General features: G+C 44.4%; 1 protein-coding gene across 5 annotated transcripts in view; it reads left to right on the top strand.

Annotated features, from left to right (window-relative positions):
* The window catches only part of LOC112668863 (cystatin-9-like), a 1,128,704-nt gene that overhangs the window by 20,038 nt on the left and 1,088,798 nt on the right, over positions 1 to 19,868 (top strand). For 3 of the 5 annotated variants that reach the window (XM_049100023.1, XM_049100024.1, XM_049100022.1), the window contains exon 2: positions 15,634 to 15,741. The exons of 1 other annotated variant lie outside the window; for it this stretch is intronic. In XM_049100023.1, the coding sequence (XP_048955980.1) occupies positions 15,734 to 15,741 (8 nt within the window). In that variant the 5' untranslated portion in view covers positions 15,634 to 15,733. Of the gene's footprint in view, positions 1 to 15,633; positions 15,742 to 19,868 lie in introns of those variants that run through there. One more of the 5 variants, XM_049100026.1, reaches the window with a different exon arrangement.

Genomic DNA, 19,868 nt, shown 5'->3' with positions numbered 1-19,868 from the left:
CTGTTAATCTAATATTTCTCCTTATATAAGTTAGGAATCTCTTGTCTCTTGCTACTTTAAGGATCTTCTCTTTATCTTTGGAATTTGCAAGTTTCACTATTAAATGTCGAGGTGTTGAATGGTTTTTATTGATTTTTTGGGGGGGAACCTCTCTATCTCCTGGATCTGAGTGCCTGTTGCCCTCCCCAAATTAGGGAAGTTCTCAGCTATGATTTGTTCAAATATGCTTTCTGGCCCTCTGGCCCTCTCAGCACTCTCTGTAACCCCAATTATATGTAGATTTTTCCTTCTGAGTCTATCATTTATTTCCCTTAACCTTCCCTCATGGTCTTTTAATTGTTTTTCTCATTTTGCCTCAGCTTCCTTCCTTGCCATCAACTTGTCTTCTATGTCACTCACTCTTTCTTTTACCCCATTAACCCTTGTTCTTAGGACCTCCAGTTTGGATTGCATCTCATTTAATTGATTTTTAATTTCGGCCTGATTAGATCTGAATTCTGCAGTCATGAAGCCTCTGGAATCCTTTATGCTTTTTTCCCCAGAGCCACCAGTAGCTTTATAATTGTGCTTCTGAATTGGCTTTCTGACAATGAGTTGTAATCCAAATTCTGTAACTCTGTGGCAGAGAGTACTGTTTCTGATTCTTTGTTTTGTGGTGAATTCTTCCTTCTAGTCATTTTGCTCAGTGCATGAGCTGGCTGAGTCAAGCATATCAACCACGACCTAGGTAGTTTCACCCTAGATGATTCTGCCGAGGTCAGAGACCAGAGATTGAAAACAAAGATCAGAATGAAATAAAACAAAAGGACTAAGGTGAAAAACAAATTTGAAAACACAGTAGTAAAAAATCAAAGGCCATGAATCCCAAAGAAGAAAGAAAAAAAGAAAAGTGAAAAGAAGAAGAGAAAAAAGAAAAGTAAAGAGGAAAAAAAAAAAAGAAAAAAGAAAAATGGAGAAGAAATAAAAGGGGGTGTGTGGCCTGGCAGATGGTGGTGGTGATGGATGAAGTTGTAGTGGAGGGATAATGGAGTCTACCTGAGGGGTCCTAGAGGGTGATCCTCTTGGTTCTGAGTATATTATGTTCTGTATGTTAGAAGATGCTCAGTCCCAAATTTGTATAAACTAGCAATACTTGTAGAGGGCCCCAACATTAACCACCAAAACATAAATGAGATAAAAGAAGGGGGCAGAGTGGGAATGAAGAGAGAATATAGTCTCACAGAATTAAACAGCACGGTATTCCACTTGGTTCTGGGTGCATGCTGGTCATATTTTAGAAGGTATTAACTTCCACCATTGTAGTTCAAAACGAGGCAGAGAAAACAAAAAACACAAAACAAAACAAAACAAAAGCATATCTCCTATATCTCCCAAAATTGAGTATGTTGAAGGTAATCGACAAGTGGAAAATATATCTAAGACCTGTAATTGTAGAAATATGAAAGTCAAAAAGGAAGAGACTTATAAATGAAGAGCTGGTAAAATATTGTAGTTAAGGTGGGAAAAGAGAAAAAATTTGGAAACTTACAGTCTAATATAAAAACGAGTTGTACTGGAAAAAGGAATTCTAAAAAGAGAGGTACCCTCTGGTTTTATATGCTGTAAATCCCTTGACTTCCCCTGGAGCTTTCCCACTCTGCTTGGTCAAGAACTTGTTCTTCCCCTGTCCTTCCAGCTGGTCTTCTGGGGGAGCGGCCTGCTGCGCTGATTCTCGGGTGTGTGCACCTTGGGAGCTGCTCCGCCCCCCCCCCCCGCCCCCCTCACCCTGTGCCGGCCTCAGTGGGAGCTGTTTAGCCAGTGAGGCCTCTGTTCCCTGGCGGCCCGCCCCTCCTAGGCACAGGGTGACACAAGGAGGAATAACAACACTGGTGACAGCCAGGTCTCCAGCTCTGGGGTCAGCTCCCCCAGTAACTACCGCAGTCTCCCAGTCCGCACTGGCCTAGATGCTCCCAGGGCGGGGGTTGGGGCGCTGACCTGCATAGCTTGGGGCACCCAGCAGCAGTAGAGTCCTCCCTGTCCCATGCCCTCCCCACCTCCTCCTGTCCCGGGGGGAGCACAGGATCCTGGGCTATGTCCCCCGGTGCCCTGGGGTCCCGGGCCTGTGCTGCTAGAATCCGCTCCCGGGGCGAGGCTCCCGAAGGCAGCAGGGTACAGCCCGCTCCCCCGGAGCCCCTGCCTGACCGACCCGCTGCTCCCCGAGGCCCGGTGGGGCCGCTCCAGCCCTTTACCACGCTCTGCCCAGGTGTGCGGGGCGCTCCTCCCCGGGTACCTCCTGTGTTAGTGACCCCGGGATCCTGGAGGCTCCCTTGCCCCTCCTTGGTTCTGCCCGAGTTCCCTGCTGAGTGCCTTTCCATCCGGGAAGAATCCAGTGCGGATTTTAAAGTTCTCGTGTCTCTGGGTCTGGGCTTTCCTGGTCTGGAGGCTGTCGCCTGCCTGGCCTTAGTCCAGCTCCTTGCGGGGCCCCTCTCCTACTGTATTCTTTTTTGTTTTATTTTTTTCCTCCTTCCTGCCTTGTTAGAAGTGAAAACCCTTCCCTCTGTAGCGTTCTGGCTGTTCTCTCTTTAAATCTCAGGTCGAATTCATAGGTGTTCAGGATGGTTTGAAAGTTATCCAGGTGAGTTGGTGGGGCTGGGTAAAGTGAGGACCCTACTCCCTAAAAAATGTGTTTGTGTGATGTGTGAGGTTTGTCTGACATTACATAGTGACCTCTACTCTCATTTCATTACTATTTGTGTTAAATACTCTTTTCTCTCCCTTCACTCTCAGCTTATTTTGTCTGGATCCAAAGTGAGTCTCTCATAGACAGCATATAGTTAGATTTTAAGAAAAAACCCTATTTTGTCATTCTGTCTTTTGATTGGGGATTTTAACCCATTTATAACTCAAGTGAGTATCGATTAGGAAGGACTTACTGCTGCTATTTTGTTATTTGTTTTCTATATGCCTTATAACTCTTTTGTCTCTCATTTCCTGCTTAGTATTTTCTTTTGTGTTTCATTGATTTTTTGTAAGGAAACATAGAAATATCCTTTTCAATTTCCTTTTTGTATATTCTTTAGCTACTTTCTTGGGGGTTTCCATGGGGATTACATTTAATATCCTAAAGTTAGAATAATTTAACTTGAATTTATACCAGCTTAACTTCAATAACATACAAACTCAGTTCCTTTAATGTTTCCATTCTCACTCTTTCAGTTGTTAATTTTCCCATATTACATCTTTATACATTGTGCATCCAAGGTGTAAAGTAGTATATTTTTTAATGCTTTAGTTTCTTATGTAGAAACAAAATGTACAGTTATAAAGTTAATATTAGTTTTTTGCCTAAAATTATTTTTGTGTAGAAAACAAAAACTGGAGTTATACACCATTGTACAATAATACAGGCTTTTCTAACTGCCCAGGCACACCCTTACAGAGATCTTTTCTTCTTCCTGTGACTTTGAATTACTGCTCAGTGTGTTTTCATTTTAATCTGCAAGATTATCTTTAATGTTTCTTGCAAGGCAGCTCTAAGACAGTTTTGACAGATATAGGATCCTTGATTGACCACATTTTTCTCTTAGCACTTTGAATATATCAGTTCACTACTTTCTGGTCTCCAAAGTTTTTGACAGGAAATCTGATGGTAACTTTATCGAGGACTCTTTGTGACAAGTCACAGTTCTCTTCCTGCTTTCAGAATGTTCTTGTTGTCTTTTGAAGTTTGATTATAATGTCCAGGTGTGGGTCTCTTTGAGTTCATCCTATTGAAATTTGTTGAACTTCTTGGGTGCTTATATTTACATCTTTAATCAGATGTATTACATTTTTGGCTATTATTTCTTTAAATACTCTCTCTGCCCCTTTCTCTCTCTCTCTCTTCTCCTTCTGGGACTCCCACAACTGCATATATTGGTCTGCTTGATGGTACCCATGGGTCCTTTAGGCTCTGTGCACCTTTTTTCTATCTTTTTCTTAGATTTGATAACTCCCATTCACTGATTGATTCTTCTGCCTGCCCAAATCTGCCTTTGAATTCTTCTAGTAAACTTTTAATTTCAAATATTGTATTTTCCAGTTCCAGAACTTCTTTTTTGGTATCTTTTTAGGTTTTCTATTTCTTTATCAATATTTCCACTTTGTTAACATGTTATTTTCTTGACTTTGTCCACATCTTTCTTTAGTTCTTTGAGAATCTTTAAAATAGTTATCTTTGTCAAGTACATCTGCCAGCAGGTCTTCTTCGGGGACAGTGTCATTAGTTTATTTTTTTTCCTTTGAATGACCATAATTTTGTGTTTCTTTCTATCCTTGGGATTTTTTTGGGGGTGAAACTGGACATTTGAATCTAATAATGTGACAATTCCAAAAATCTGATTCTCTCCCTGCCCCCAGAGTTTGGTCTTTGTTTTTGTTTATTTATTTATTTAGTTTTGATCTGTTGCCCAGTCTATTGCCTGACTGTGTTTAAGATCAGACTGAGGTATAAACTTATTTTCAGGTCTTTTCTGAGACTTCTCTCCTCCTGGGCATTTGCAGTGACTTTCTTATTTCTTACGTGCAGTTGCTTTTGAGTGTCCTAGTTTTTAATATGTGACTCCTAAAAATGGAAAAAGAGAAAGATAAAAGTGGGGAAATGGTGTCAGTCCTTTAAAATTCCTAGAAGTCTCTTCTGCCAGATGGGGAGGAATTTGAAATAATGTGGGGAGGGGCAACAATGGCTGCCTACCTCTTTATCTGCACTTCTGAGAACAGAAGCTGCAGTGATCAGAGCACAGCCCCATATTTGGAGGACAGGGTCCTTTTTGCCCATGCTTGCTCCCGTAAGGTGTGTGCAAGCTGTGCCAGGAGCACATGCACAGCTGTTTGCTATGTGCTGGGGGTGGGGGATGGGTAGCTGCTACTGTGGCTAAAAGCTGAAATGGACTAAAATTAACTGTAGTTTACTGCTCAAGCCTTTCCCTGGAAGTTCCAAGCCTTCAATAGATTCCAGAGTTCCAAAATAGCTATATCAGAGGACTCTGCCAGTGTAATTGCTGTCTCTGTGGGTATATAGATTCTTGGTGCTTTTCTACTCTGCCTTCTCCCCCGAATATTTGCTTAGAGTTTTAAACTTGTATAAGGTATTGAATTTTATCAAATGCCTTTTTTTGCATCTATTGATGATCTTGTTATTTCTTTTTTAAGGTATTATGCGATAAAGCACATTCCACAATTTTAAGCCAACTTTGCATTTCTGAGATAAACTCTACTCAATCAAGTTATCATTTTTTTTTCTGCAAAAGTTTTATTGTTTAAATGATGTGGTCCATGGCTTGGGAGAGGGCTCCAGAGTAGCTAAAAAGCTGTCTAGTGGCTATGGGAAGACACTCAGGCAAAGGATCTGGCACCAGGGGGATGCCAGAGGGCCCCCTCAAAGGCTGCTGGACTTCAGAGGCTCCTAGTCGTGCTTGAGGGTGAACCTTTTGAAGAAATACTTGCCCAGCCAGCCTGTGGAGGTTGTCAGTTTGGTTGCTTGATGAGTTTCACCTGCTCATGTAGGAAGTGGTTCTCTAGGAAGTCACAGAGATGGGGGTCATCCCAGGCAGAACCTAGGCCATGCCTACACAAAAGAACCTGGTTCAGTTTCTTCTCCTGAACCAGGACAGCTTTCATGGCATCCAGGGTTTTACCCCACTCATCTTGGGATGGCTTCTACATATCCTGGAAGATGGTGTGGTTGCTTGCTGAGCTGGTTTTGCATCTTCAAGAGACACTCAATGCCTTCACATTTCTCAGCCATCCTGGGGAAGAAATGACTCATACCCTCCAGAGCCACACCATCATGATCAAAATAGAATCCTGGAGAGCAGTAGGTGTAGGAGGCCTGCAGGTGCATGTTGACTAGGTAGTTGATGGCAGCTTTACCTTGGTAAAGCTTACCTTGGTACAACTATTCAGTTGTAGTGAATCTGAGAACTCATGGTTGATTGATAATAAGGAACTAAGCCCCAAATAGGATGTTGGCTGGTCCTGGATGCAGAGAGTGGCCAAGAAGATGGCTCCAGTGGTTGCAACTGGAAAAAAGCTTGAACCAGTTATGATCCTCCTACCCTCAAATGCCAACCCTTCTTGCTGCACATTAGGGTTGGGCCACTGTTATCTAAACACCAGTGAGATTTGCTGGATATGAAAAGAAGAAATGTCTGCTGACTGACTTTACTTGCCACACTTGTGTCCAAGAAATTTCATAAGTTGGTAACTGTCGCTAGGGGAGCAGTGGCCCATGTTTCAAGACCTGATTTGTGTCTGTGAGCTGGGCTCCTGAAAATGACCTGAGTTCTCAGAAGTGAAGGCAGATGATACTGTTTAGTGATGCTAGCAGTATAGAAGTTAAACCTGTTCTGTATAAAAACAAATGATAGAGGACTCTGCCCCTAAACTGAAGCAAGCCGTCAAACCATTTTTTTTTTTAGAATGTCCTCCATGTTTCATTATGGGTTTTGAATTGAGTTCCTAGCTGGTGTTAAATCTTAAAAGGGTTAGCTCTATTTTCCACATATTTGTTAACAAGGCTTAGGCAGGAAGCTGGAGATGTCAAGTAACTAGATGTCTATGAAGACCTATTTTTTAAAAAGATTTTATTTATTAATGAGAGACACAGGTAGAGGGAGAAGCAGGCTCCATGCAGGGAGCCCAATGTGGGACTCGATCCCAGGACTCCAGGATCATGCCCTGGGCTGAAGGCAGGCGCTAAGCCACTGAGCCACCCAGGGATTCCCCATTAAGACCTATTAATGGAGAGACTACAATTTAATTCCAATCTGATAGAGCTGATGGCAATTTCCCTTGAAGAAAGACCCCATCCAATCTCCAGAACTTCCCTCTTTTCACATCTGTGTTGACTTTTAACAGACCTGGTGATCTGATGCATAGGATATAAGAAACAGAGAAGGCTCAAGTGGAAAAACAACCATTGGGTTGAAAGTAATTTCAGGAGCTCTGGTATGGCAGGAAGGGGGCAAAGTGCTCCAACCTTCAAGTCTGATGACCTACGTTTAATTCTCAGCTCCTTCAAATGCAATTTATATGAGCTTGAGCACCTCTGAGCCTTATTCTCCTCAGCTGTGAAATGGAAGCATGGCACCTCAAGCAAGGCAATTACCACTGACCCTGCCAAATGTTGCCATGTAACCAATGCTCCAAAGATCAGCTGCGTGAGCAGCTAGCTGAAAGCTGGCAGATCAAGGACAGGGTGGCCCTGTTCCACTGGTCTCTCATCCTTCAGCAGGCTGGCCTGGACACGGTTCTGTGGCCCAGGTAGCACCACAGAATGGCAGGTGGAAACACATGTGGCCTTCTGGGACCCAGCTGGGAGCTGGCATACCATCACCTCATATTCTATTTGTCACACTAGAGGCAAGGGGCAGGAAAATAACCTCCATCTTTTTAGTGGGGGAACCTCAAGTTTTGGGTGAGGTCATGGATGTACCTTCTTGCTTCTGGGAGGGAGGTAGTATGATGGATTGGATTGTTCCAATGACAGAAGTGCTAGTCAGCAGAAAGGAGGAATAGCCACTTATTTATACACAAGTTGGGAAGAATTTTAACAAGTATTGTTGAGCTGTAACAGAGATCTAGGGGTTCTGTGTTCCAGGCACATTTCTGTTGCTCCTCATCACTTGTATTTGGAGATGTTTGACACCAATAGCTGTCATTAATGGAGTTAGGGAGTGTGTGGACAGGGGAGGCAGTGCAACTCAGTGGCTGAAGGTTCTGGCTTCAGGTCCAGAGGGGCTTAGTGTTGGCATCCAGGCTTTGCAGCATCTACTGTATGACTTCAGGAGTTTCAATTTACCCAAGGCTCAATTTTCCCAGGTTGACATGAGAGGGAGGTGGGTGTGGCTTGTGGAAATAGTCCAGGTTATGGTTAGAGCCACTGTTGCTTCAATGAGGTCCCTCCAGATAGCTCCAGGACCCATGGTGGACATGAGCCCTGGATGCAGCAATGGCAATTCTTCTGTAACCCAACCCAAATCCATCCATCCGAGCAATTTCAATCACTGAGACATCAGGGTTGCAAGCAAGGAAAGAGTTTGAGAGGCAGCTGAATGACAAGATGAGAGAGCAAGCTTCACATCTGCCTCCCTGAGTGTGGGGGTGGGGGGAATCTGTTTTTGTTTTTTTTTTATAATCATTGGCATTGAGCTTACATTCATATTGATTAAAAGGGCAGGGAAATTTATGACTATTTTTGAGGAAAGATGGAACATGCACATTGAGCAAACATGTATGTAACATACATCCTGTATTCACATGGGGTGGAGACAACATCAGAACGAGGCAAAATTCAGCCCCTGGCGCCAGGAGGTTATCTTAGGACAAGAAGAAGAGGCTATGGACATACTCTACAAGCCTGCATAAATTGGATAGGGTCTTGGGCTTGTTATCTCAGACAAGGAATGCAGGTTCTTGCTTGTTCCTAAGAACCCCTTGATTTCAGGCTTCTGCAGAGACACCCGGTGGGTTTGTTAGTGAGGTCCAAAGAGAACAAGATCTGAGACACAGTTTTCTGAAAAACAAGCTTCAAAGTTTCTGCTAGTCAACTTCATTAATCCTATAGGGCACAGTTTCACTTCCACATCAGACTCTGGCTGGGTCAGCTTCTGTTGTGTAGTGCAGCATAGAGGCCATCAGAATAATCTGCTCTATTTGACAATCGAGAGCCCATAATGGAACTTATTGCTTATTATGTCAGCTCCAGATTTCTCATTCAGGTTGACTTATAAAGGTCAACTTTGCTTATGCAGAAGAGAATGTGCATGTAAAAAAATGAGGCGCCTTTGCTCTTCAAATAAATCAATAAATCATATATAATGCCTTAAGTAGATTGGTAACAATGTAATGATGTTGATAGTTTGCATATGTACTTTGAATTATAGTGTTGACCACTTGTATTGTGATTGATTGATTATGAATCAGAGCTGGCAAGGAGTGGGGCAGAGAACTGGCTGCCACCCTTCCCAGCACTTCCTACATGTGAGGCTTTGCAGCACCTACAGGTGCCTGAGTAGTTCCCTTGGCCCCTGTCCTTCCTAGGTCGTTGACTCTGCTGCACAAATGTGCTTCACGCTTATGCAGCTCTAGGTCTCTAGTAAATAAAGCTGTGGGCATGAAAGGAGGGGACTGTCTGCTTTCATATCTGGATACAAAATATTGGGACGTTTGAGCTTTACTGTGGGTCTTATTATTAACAGGCAGATATTGATGGCTTCAAAATGCTAAGTGTCCAGCACCAAAGTCCAAGGGCATCAGGCTTCCCCATGTCTCTAGTCAAGTCATGGTTACCACTAAGTTTCTCTCTCTTCTCCCCTCCTTTCCCTACCTCTCCTCTCCGTCTTCTCATCTCTCCCTCCCTCTTTCTTTCTGTCGTTTAACATACCTTTATTGAGATATAATTTACATACCACACGATTCACTTATTTTCAATTCAATTATTTTTTTGATATATTAGATTATTAAAGTATTTTAGTAAAATCTATATAACATAAAATTTGCTATTTTAGCCATTTTAAGTGTACAGTTCAGCATTAATCACATTCACAATTCTATATCATTCCTACAATTCTTCCATCATTCCAAACAGAAAATCTGTAACCACTCAGCAGTGACTCTCCACTCTTCTACCCCAGCCCCTGACAACTTGTCATCTACTTTCTATCTCTACAAACCTGCCTACTGTAGATACATAGTATACATGGAGTTTATCTGATATTAGTTTATATGATATTAGTCCCTCTGTGTCTGGCTTATTTCACTTAGCATTGTGTTTTGAGGTACATACATGTTGTAGGATGTATCAGAACCTCCTTCTGGATTAATATTACATTGTATGTAAATATCACATTTTGTTCTATTGATAGGTTGTTTCCATTTTTCGATTATTGTGAATAATGCTGCTATAAACATTGGAAGTATAAATGTCTGCTTGAATCCAGGTTTTTTATTCTTTTCCACATATACTTATAAGTGGAATTGCTGGATTACATGTAATTCTATTTTTAATTTTTAGGAACTGGCAGACTGTTTTCCATAGCAGCTGTACCATCTTACATTCCCACCAGCAATGTACAAGAGTCCCAATTTCTCCACATTCTCACTGACACTTGTTATTTTCTGTTTCTTTAAATTAATTATTTAATAATAGTCATCCTAATGGGTATGAAGTGATATTTCATTGTGGTTTTGATTTACATTTCTCTAATGATTACCAATGTTGAGCATCTTTTCAAGTGTTTATTGACTCTGTATAATTTCTTTGGAGCAATGTGTGTTTAAGTTCTTTGTTCATTAAAAAAATGAGGTGGGCACTTGGGTGCTTGGTGGCTCAACTGGGGTGCTTGGGTGGCTCAACTGGTTGAGCATCCAACTCTTGATTTCCGCTCAGGTCATGACCTCAGGGTCCTGAGATCCAACCCTACATCAGGCTCTGTGTTCAGCATGGAGCCTGCTTGAGATTCTCTCTCCCTCTGCCCCTTCCCTACTCATGTTCTCTCATGCATGTTCTCTCCTTAAAATGAATAAATAAAATCTTTAAAAATTTTTTCTTGTTGAATTGTAGGAGTTCTTTATATTTTTTGATATTAATCTCTTATCAGGTGTGTAATTTGCAAATATTTTCTCCCATTCTGTGAGTCGCCCTTTTATTTTGTTGATCATGCCCTTTGATGCACAAAAACTTTTAATTTTTTTAAAGATTTTATTTATTTATTCATGAGAATACACAGAGAGGAGAGAGAGAGAGAGAGGCAGAGACACAGGCAGAGGGAGAAGCAGGCTCCATGCAGGGAGCCTGATGTGGGACTCGATCCCGGGTATCCAGGATCACACCCTGAGCTGTAGGAGGCCCTAAACCGCTGAGCCACCGGGTCTGCCCAAAAACTTTTAATTTTGATTAAGTCTGGCCTAGCTATTTGTTGTTCTTAGCATTGCTTGTGTTCTTAGCAACAATCTAAGAAATTGTGCAACCCAATGTGATGATTTCCCCTTATATTTTCTTCTAAGGATTTTATAACTTAGGTTTTACATTTGGGGTACTGAATCCATTCTGAGTTAATTTTTGTAGATTTTGTGAGGTAACGGTCCTACTTCATTCTCCTGCATGTGGATACCACTGTTCACGTTTGAAGGAAGGAGAAGATATGGAGAGTCATATGCTCTGGGGCTTAGTGAATCTTTGTGCAGTTTTTCTATTCAGTCAGGGCTTGGCTAGCACCTTGTTTGACTCCTGTTGTGTAGTCATATGTCAAAAACTATTCTCAGGTTTTTGTTGCTCACATGCTCACAGGTTTTGTTGCTCCACTCATGTAACCCCTAGACTCCAGGGCTCATGGCTATGGGATGGAGTAAAGTCCTGGATACCAACATGCTTGTCCTTGAAAATGTGTAATGGAGAAACAGAAAGAGCTGATCAGTGGCTTCCAGGGGCTGGGGCTGAGGTTGAGGCTGACCTCAATATGGCACCATGAAGGAGTTTTTTGGGTAATGAGACCATTCTGAATCTTGATTATTGTGGTGGTTCCATCACCACTGTGTACAGTTGCCCAAACCCATAGAATTATAATCCAAAACAATGACCTTTACTGTATATTAATTTAAAACATGGAAATTAAAGGGTGAACAATGTGCCATTGAGTCAGCAGACCATGAGGTGAGAGTGGCCTCTGGAGGCAGACTGCCTGGGTTTTTTGTTTTTAAAGATTTTTTATTTATTAGACACACACACACACACACACACACAGAGAGAGAGAGAGAGAGAGAGAGAGAGAGAGAGAAGCAGGCTCCATGCAGGGAGCCCGACATGGGACTCGATCTCAGGTCTCTAGGATCATGCCCTGGGCTGAAGGTGGCGCTAAACCGCTAAGCCACAGGGGCAGCCCAGACTGGCTGGGTTTAAGTCCAAGCTTCTCACTTCCCAGTTTTGTACCCTTGGCAACCTCTGAGTGCCAAGGTCTCCTTTTTTCTAAGAGAAGCATGGTGATCATTATCGCATAGAGTTGGAATGAGGATTAAATTTGTGTGGCCATGCAAAGCTTGCAGGACAGGTTGGTGTGTGATGTAAGGGATTGCTATCATCACAGGCATCTTCAGACCCCAAGGGGGGGTGTGTGTGGGGCAAGAAGCTGATGAGGCAAAAGTTTCTGGTCCTTGTAAAGTACTCTGTTGCCACTTGGCTTTATTTGCTCATGTCACGCTGTAGTACTGGGGCCACATTTGAATGGGACACTCTGTGTCTCCCATGGCATCTCTCAGGTCCTGGACACATGGCCTGAGGACGCATCTGGGCTGGGCTGGACTGTCTCTCCTGAGCACTGTTGGTGGCAGGTAGTCTCTGATGGCTACAGACCTGACCCCCAGTCCTTGAGGGGCTCAGCCCCATGGCCCTAGTTAGGTGGGACTGTTTCTGGATATCAGTTCTGCTTTCTTTACGGTTTTGCTGATCATGGGTCACAAGGAAGAATGAGGCAAATGAGGTGAGGTGACAGTGGTCACCCCAACTTGGAAAAACTTCACTTTGCTTTATGTTACGCCGGGTGCTGCACGGTCCAAGGAAAGAAAATGCAATGTGTTCTGGCCTGATAGGAGCTGTCCCTTATGTGTCTTCATGGTTAAGGGACAGGAAGCCAGGCCCCGCCACCTGTTGGGTGTGACTGCGCTGTTCTTTCCAGTTTCCTCTTCTCAGATTGACCCCCTCCCTGTGGTTGGGCCGAGGCTTCTGTGGGTCCTTCTAGGCACACTCTCCCCCGGCTGCCTGTATTTTGGGATGCTCCACACCCTCTGTTGGAGCTACCAACACATTTCCATCTTCTGTCTCCCAGAAATTGACTGAAATCTCGTGCCCGCTTGCTGATGGTCTGCTTCCAATTTTTTTTGTGGTAGCAGGTTTATTCCCTTTTATTTTATTTATTTTTTTTATTTATTTTTTATTGGTGTTCAATTTACTAACATACAGAATAACCCCCAGTAACCGTCACCCATTCACCCCCACCCCCCGCCCTCCTCCCCTTCTACCACCCCTAGTTCGTTTCCCAAAGTTAGCAGTCTTTACGTTCTGTCTCCCTTTCTGATCTTTCCCACACATTTCTTCCCCCTTCCCTTATATTCCTTTTCACTATTATTTATATTCCCCAAATGAATGAGAACATATAATGTTTGTCCTTCTCCGACTGGCTTACTTCACTTTATTCCCTTTTAAATTTATTTTCTGGCTTGGAAGGGAGGAGAGACAAGTGTGTGTGTACTACCAGAGTAGTCCCCTTTTAGAAGGTAAGTATACACGGGAGTCAGGAAGCCAGGCAGTCACTGCATCCTAACATGAATGACGCTGCTCAGACTGTCCTTGAAAGGGTCTTTGGGAGTGTGGAGAGCTAGAGAGGGCCGGCTGTGTCTGAATAGGATGGCAGGAGGCAGCGTGAGAGCAATGAGGAGAACATTGGGAACACTGGGAGGCAGGGATAGCGCCCGATCTGGGAGCAGCAGGTAAGACTCCAGATTACCTTGTAAATGAGACCTGGAGCTTGCTCTGTTCTCTGTGGGACCTCTCTGGGTGGCTCTGCAGTGCAGCTGCTAAGATAGTGTTTGAGGGTGTTCTAGGGGAACTTTTGGCCAGACATCAAGGCATTTTCTTTTTCTTCTTGCCAGCCTGCCAACTGATGCATAAACTGATGCTATGAGGCAGAAAATAAAAGTTTTAGAACTAACAAGCAAACGCCAGTCAGATAAGTTTTCATTCAAGCCCTTTATTCAAGAAAGCAAGGTAATAGACAGTCCTCATGCTAGATTCTCGCAGTGAGGTCCTTTGCAAAAGCCATGGGCAAACATTTGGGAGCCTCGCTGAAGGCTTCTGCTCTTCTCTGCTGTTCTGGAGCTGGAACTAGGGCAGAGTGAGTGAGGAGGGATGGAGGAGAAAGGCTATTGGGGCAGTCCCTGGGCTGGGAGGAGTGGTGCCCTCTGCTGGTAGGGGTGGCCAGGTCACCAGGCAGGACAGCCCTCCTGGTCTGAAAGGCCAATCCCCCCAGGGTGAGTTACCTGACAGAAGGAGCCAAAGTCACCACACTGTGGTCTAGGTCTAGGTGCTTACCTCCAGTAACACGGAGTCCCCAGCCTTCCAAGAGGAGCTGCTCCTGCTGGACCTCAGATGGCCTTGGCCATGATTGATATACCCTACAGGGGGTACATTTCATGTTATGTGAATTATAGCTTAATAAAAAATTGTTCCAGAAACATATTTTTAAAAAATCAGTTGTGAGATGTCCGTTGTAGGAATTAGGTATTAGAATCCAGTGTATCTCTACTGGGCAGGTATAAACTGGGAAGACTTTGGCTGTGAACAAAGGTATGCCCTGCTGCCAGCTGCATGGGGGCCTCTGCAGGAAGATGAGTTGCAAGTGTAGCTTATGCCGACAGCCCAAGCTGACTTTCTCTCTTGAGCCAAGTATGGATCTTGGGACCAGTTTGCTCAGCCAAGCCTGTTGGGTGGGGGCGAGTGAGAGGATTGAGATGATAGGAAGCAGCAGGAAAGCTCAAGGCCCTGCAAGCATGGTGATTTTGAAAGCACGGTGGCCCTGCCCTCTTTTGTAGATGAGGCCTAGCAAATGCCTAGCCTAGCCAGTGAGATCAGCAGCTGCTCCCCTGTGTGGGGCTCTGGAGGGCAGTGGGCTTTGGGTGGAGCCAGGAGGGTGCAGCAGAGTAGATGCCTGGGGTCAGGAGAGACTCATGTGGGCAGAGATGAACAAAGCTATTCCGGGGGCTCAGTCTGGCCTCTATCCCCTAGGAGAACAGGGCTGGTAAGATCTGGGTGGGGCATTAGCACCCCAGAGTGGCCTGGGGTGAGTGGAAATGCTGGATGAGGGGACCAGGTTAGAGCCTGGGATGGACTGGTTGCCTCCACAGAGAGGAGGGGAAGGAGGTTGCTGCAAATCTGGGGACATGCTCCATGGTAGTCTATAACATTGGGGTCCCCAGTGAACCAAGCCTGCTGATATAAGTGGCCTGTGTAGTCCCCTGCCCTGTGACTTGCTTTAAGCAATAAACTTCATTGAAAATGACACTGTGTCAGTTCCAGGCCTAAGCTGAAAAGAGGCCTGATAGCCTCTGCTTTTGTGCTTGGGGAGCCCTGAGATCAGTGGAAGAAGTGAGATGCAGCTGTCTCAAATTCCAGCTAAGTTCAGCCCCCAGCTGGTCTTTCAGCTGAGCGTAGCCACACAGGGACCACTGGTGAGGCCAACAGGCCTGCCCAGCTCAGCTTGCAGAATCATGAGCAATTAAACCATAGCTAGAAGTGACTGGGTTGCTGGAACTGCCCACATCAGATCCACCTCTCTGACTCTTGATGGTGGACAGAGGCAGCTCATCTTACTTCCTCCAGCTTTGGATGGGACTGCCCCAGCCTCTGGGGAGGAGGGATGCTGCAGGTAGAAAGAACAGTGAGAGGCCACTGGGGAGGGTGCCAATGGAAGCTACTTGGGCTCAGGCTGCATCTCTGAACTGGGGTTGCTGCGCCCATGATGTCCAGGGCAGGTCAGCTTCCAGCCAGTGTTAATCTGCCACAGGCCAGGTGACCCCTTGAAGATCAACTGATTTTTTCCCCCCGGGTTGTGATTCATTCTACAGAATCATCCAAAGTCATCCAAAGTGCAGAGAAAATGTTACCTGTCATAAGTATGTGTCACCCTGTTCCTCACTGAGTCAGCATAAAGCACCATCGACATGGATGAGTGGGTGAGTGAGCACCTTCTCCCAAGGCTTCAAGGGCTGGATCCCTCCTCAGCTGTTTCCATAGGCCCTGAGCTGTTCTCTGTAACCAGGCTACATGCACTGCAGATCTCGAATCAGGTCCTACCACAGGGTTGGGAGGGGTGCCTTACAGACAGGAGGTGCGCTCGTTGCAGGAGGGAAGTGCACAGGGGAAGAGCTGGTGCTGGGCAGGACGTGGGGAGTCCTGAGTCTGTGCAGGAAACAAGACTGTGGCTGCTTCTCCTGGAGGAGGAGCAGCTTGGGCAAAGGCAAGTTGGGGGCTGCTTTCATCTCCGTCCACAGGCACAGAAGTCCCATGTCTGTGTCGTGTCAGTAAGTCTGAGTTATATAAAATTGAGCTATTGTGACTGAGGGATACTCACCGGTCAATGTCTGGTTCTTTCCCAACAACTGAGCAGAGAGGGAGGATGAGAGGACTCATGCCAGAAGAAGGGCTTGCATGGGGTGGGGAGCCCACGCTGCAGAGGTCCTTCTACTCCAGATTCACAGCTTTTTGTTAGTGGTGGTCTTGACCCCCCACTTCACTGGCCTCAGCCCCACCTCCCCACACACTTCCACTCTGTTTGGTGAAGACTTATGGGTATGTGAAGCCATTTCGTGTGTTCTTAATGTGCATGTGCGGAAGTGTACTCCCCACCTTCCTTTTCTTACCTTTGCTCTTGACACAGTGTTCTTCAGGCCTACCCATGGTCCTTCCTGTGCATCTGACCTCTTTATGGCTGTTTTTTCGGTTCATTAAGGACATTCAATTAATCCTTGCCTCTGATGGTGGCTCACTGACTGTCTTGAATTCTATCATGATGTTTGCAGGAGGCAACCTGGAGGAGCACTCTTCATGTGTTTCAGGATACCAGGAGTGGAGTTTGGGTCATTGCCACCTTTCCCCCACCCCCACACTTAGCACAAAGTATTTCAAATTTTTCAATACCAGTGTGGGTATATTTTCCTGTTTCTTTGCATGCTTGGTAATTTTTGATTGGGTATCATACGTTGCAAATTTTACCTTGTCTGGTGCTAGATATTTTTATATTTCTGTAAATGCTTTTGAGATTTTCCCTAGATACAATTAAGTTATTCAGAGTTTGATCCATTGGTTTCACTTTTGGACATTGTTAGAGGAAACAAGAGTGCCTTTGCTCTTGGGCTAGTGCTCCCCATGATGAGGTCAGGTTCCTCTGAGCACTCTGTCCAGTGCCCTGTGAATTATGAGGTTCCCAGGGTGGCTGGTGGGAGCAGGCATGGCTCTTGGCCCTGCATGAGGGCCTATGACACCCCCTCAGCCTTTTGGGCACATCTTTCCTGGCTTTGGGTAGTTTCCCCAAACACATGTACTCAGCTTTTCTTGCCGGAGCATTGGGATCTGCAGATCTCTAAGGGCCTCGGCACTGTTCTCCCCTCACTGAGCTTTGGTCTGCGGGCTCCCCTGTACTGCAGCTGGGACATGCTCCCCTGGCACTGACTTTCTGTTTCCTATCCCAGCCACTGTGTCTTTTGCTGCCTGATGCCCAAGTCTTAAAAATAGTTTTTCATGTATCTTGTCCTATTTTTTCCTTGTTTCAGATGTGTGTGTGTGAACAACGTTTATTTTGGAACAATTTTAGATTGCAGAAGAATTGCAAAGATAGTTCAGAGAATATCTATAACCCCTGCTCAGCTACCTGTAACGTTAACATCTTAAATTACCATGGTACGGTGATTCAAACTAAGACCACAAGGTCCAAATGGCACATCACTATGAACAACTAAACTCCAGGAAGTGAGTACCCAACTAAGCCACTCTAAATTCCTGCCCCTCAGAAATGGTGTGATATAATACATGTGTGATATTTTAAGCCATTAATATTGGGGCAAAATTTTTACACAGCACCAGATAACCCATACATACACCCAATGCATACTTGCCTCTAGCCTTGGCACACATTGTTCCCTCCATCTATGTTTCTCATTCCCTTCTATTTCCATGTGCCAATTCAATCACCTTTCACAGCTCAGCTTTCCTACAAAATGCCCCTTGGTTCCCTCAGATGGAAGAGTTTTTCCTTTATCTGAACTGTATCATCCTCTCTGTGCATACTTTTCAATGACACTTCTCTTCACTCCTGTATCAGCTTTCATGTGTGATTTTGTCTTCCCTCTTGCTCTGTGACTCCCATGGGTGGGATCTGGGTCAGGAACTTGAGTGTTTATGATTCTATAGCTGACTCGTCCCCTGAAGGATATCGTTTTATCCTCACTCACATCTGAATGTGCTTCCATACTTGGCCTCCATGGGCTCATCCAAGTCTGTACATTCTGTTGGTGCCATAGGTTGCCCATGCTATGGGTGGGAGAGATGACATTCCACACCTGGAGTCTTTCAGGATAGGGGATCAAAGTGTTTCTGGAGCTGAAGACTTGGGAGAAACGGATCAAGTGTGTTCTTATTTGCTAGGAAAACCTCTTGGAGTTGTTCTGATGAAGTCACAAATAAGTCCTCTGGAACATGAATTCACTGCCAGAAAGCTGCCAGAGAGAGGAGAAACGAGCAGCTTTTCCACCTGAGTGTGTCCCTGCAGGAACAAAAAGCAAATTCTTTGGTTTGTAGAATCTTAGACCTTTTAATGAAACTTAGCAGAAAAGCTGGTCAGGGTTCCTTTGCTGCTAACAGGTTGTCCTTCACCTCATTTCAAGAACAGCTCTTGATTCCATACATTTTGTACAGCCCATCAGCCTGGGGCCAGGGCACTCCAGGGAAGCATGGGGACACCACCTGGTAAGCTCCCTTCACAAACCCCCTGGTTGAACAGGGCTGGCAGCTGCTCCAGTTATGGGCATCTGCCCCAGAAAGGAAGGACAGAAGCTACTGCGACAATCAGATGAGTGAGGACTGCCACTTCACTGATGAATGGAGCAGTCTGGGGCCTTCCACACGTCATTGCGGAAGGAGCCAGCGGTGACAGAGGTCAGGGCTGTCTTTCTCCTTCCTGAGTTTGCACCCATCCCTGTGTCTCCACATCCTCCTCTGTCCTAAGCACATGGCTGTTCTTCTTCCCAGAGGTGACCTCTATCTGAAGAGACGTCTTTCAGCCTGCCTTCTCTCTAGCTGCCCTTGTTGAGCAACAAAAATGAGATTAAACTATTCTGCAATTTGCCTTTTTCCACTTAAAACACTGTCCAAATCTTTTTATGTTTTGTATAAGGGTCAATCCTGTCTTTTTTTTTTTTTTTTTTGAGAGAGAGAGAGTGGGTTGGGGAGGGGCAGAGAGAGAATCTCCAAGCAGTCTCCATGCCCAGCAGAGACCCCAACATGGGGCTCGATCTTACAACCTGAGCCGAAATCAAGAGTCAGATGCTTAGCCAGCTGAGCCACCCAGTTGCCTCTCCCATCCTTTTTTAAAAGACAGCTTTACTGAAATATATCTGACATATAATAAGCTGTACATATTTAATATATACAATCTCCTTAAAAATCATCTCAACCACTTAAAAGTATATAGGTAAGTACTTTGGCATTATTGACTCTATCTAGTCCATCCTTCCCTATTTTCTTAACTTATTCTCTCATTTTTATTATTTTCTTCCTTTTTTTTTTTTTGCATTTATCCTTTGTTCTCAACTTCCTAAGTGAGATGCTTAGCTAATAATTTCCTAAACCTTTAAGGCATAAGCTTTCTTTTAAGTATCACATTGCCTGCATGTGGCAGGACTGCCTGTGCAGTATTTTTGTTATTATTCAAAGCTAAGTGATTTGTTATGTCCATGATGATGTCTTCTTACATTTATTTATCATTTCCTTTTTCCACAAATCATTTAGAAGATGTTTTGATACTTCCAAACATATGGTGTTGTTTTGCATATCTTTTTTTTTCAATTCATATGGCACATAAGGAAGTATATTCTGAACATTCCACAAGCTAAAAAGACATAGATTGGCAATCCAGTAGAGAAATGGGCAGTGGGTTTGAAGTGATGACTCCTGGAATAGGAAGCTAGTACACACATGGACAGGAGATTGACTTTGTGAGTCATCAGGTAATGCAAATAAACTCTTGAAAAACAAATTCGTTCCATCTAATTTGCAGAAATAAGTGGTTAATACAAAGTATTGACAG

Source organism: Canis lupus, chromosome 23, assembly GCF_003254725.2.
Source record: "Canis lupus dingo isolate Sandy chromosome 23, ASM325472v2, whole genome shotgun sequence".
Classification (NCBI taxonomy): domain Eukaryota; kingdom Metazoa; phylum Chordata; class Mammalia; order Carnivora; family Canidae; genus Canis; species Canis lupus.
The sequence above is the reverse complement of the archived record's forward strand: the minus strand, read 5'-3'. Positions and strand labels throughout refer to the sequence as shown.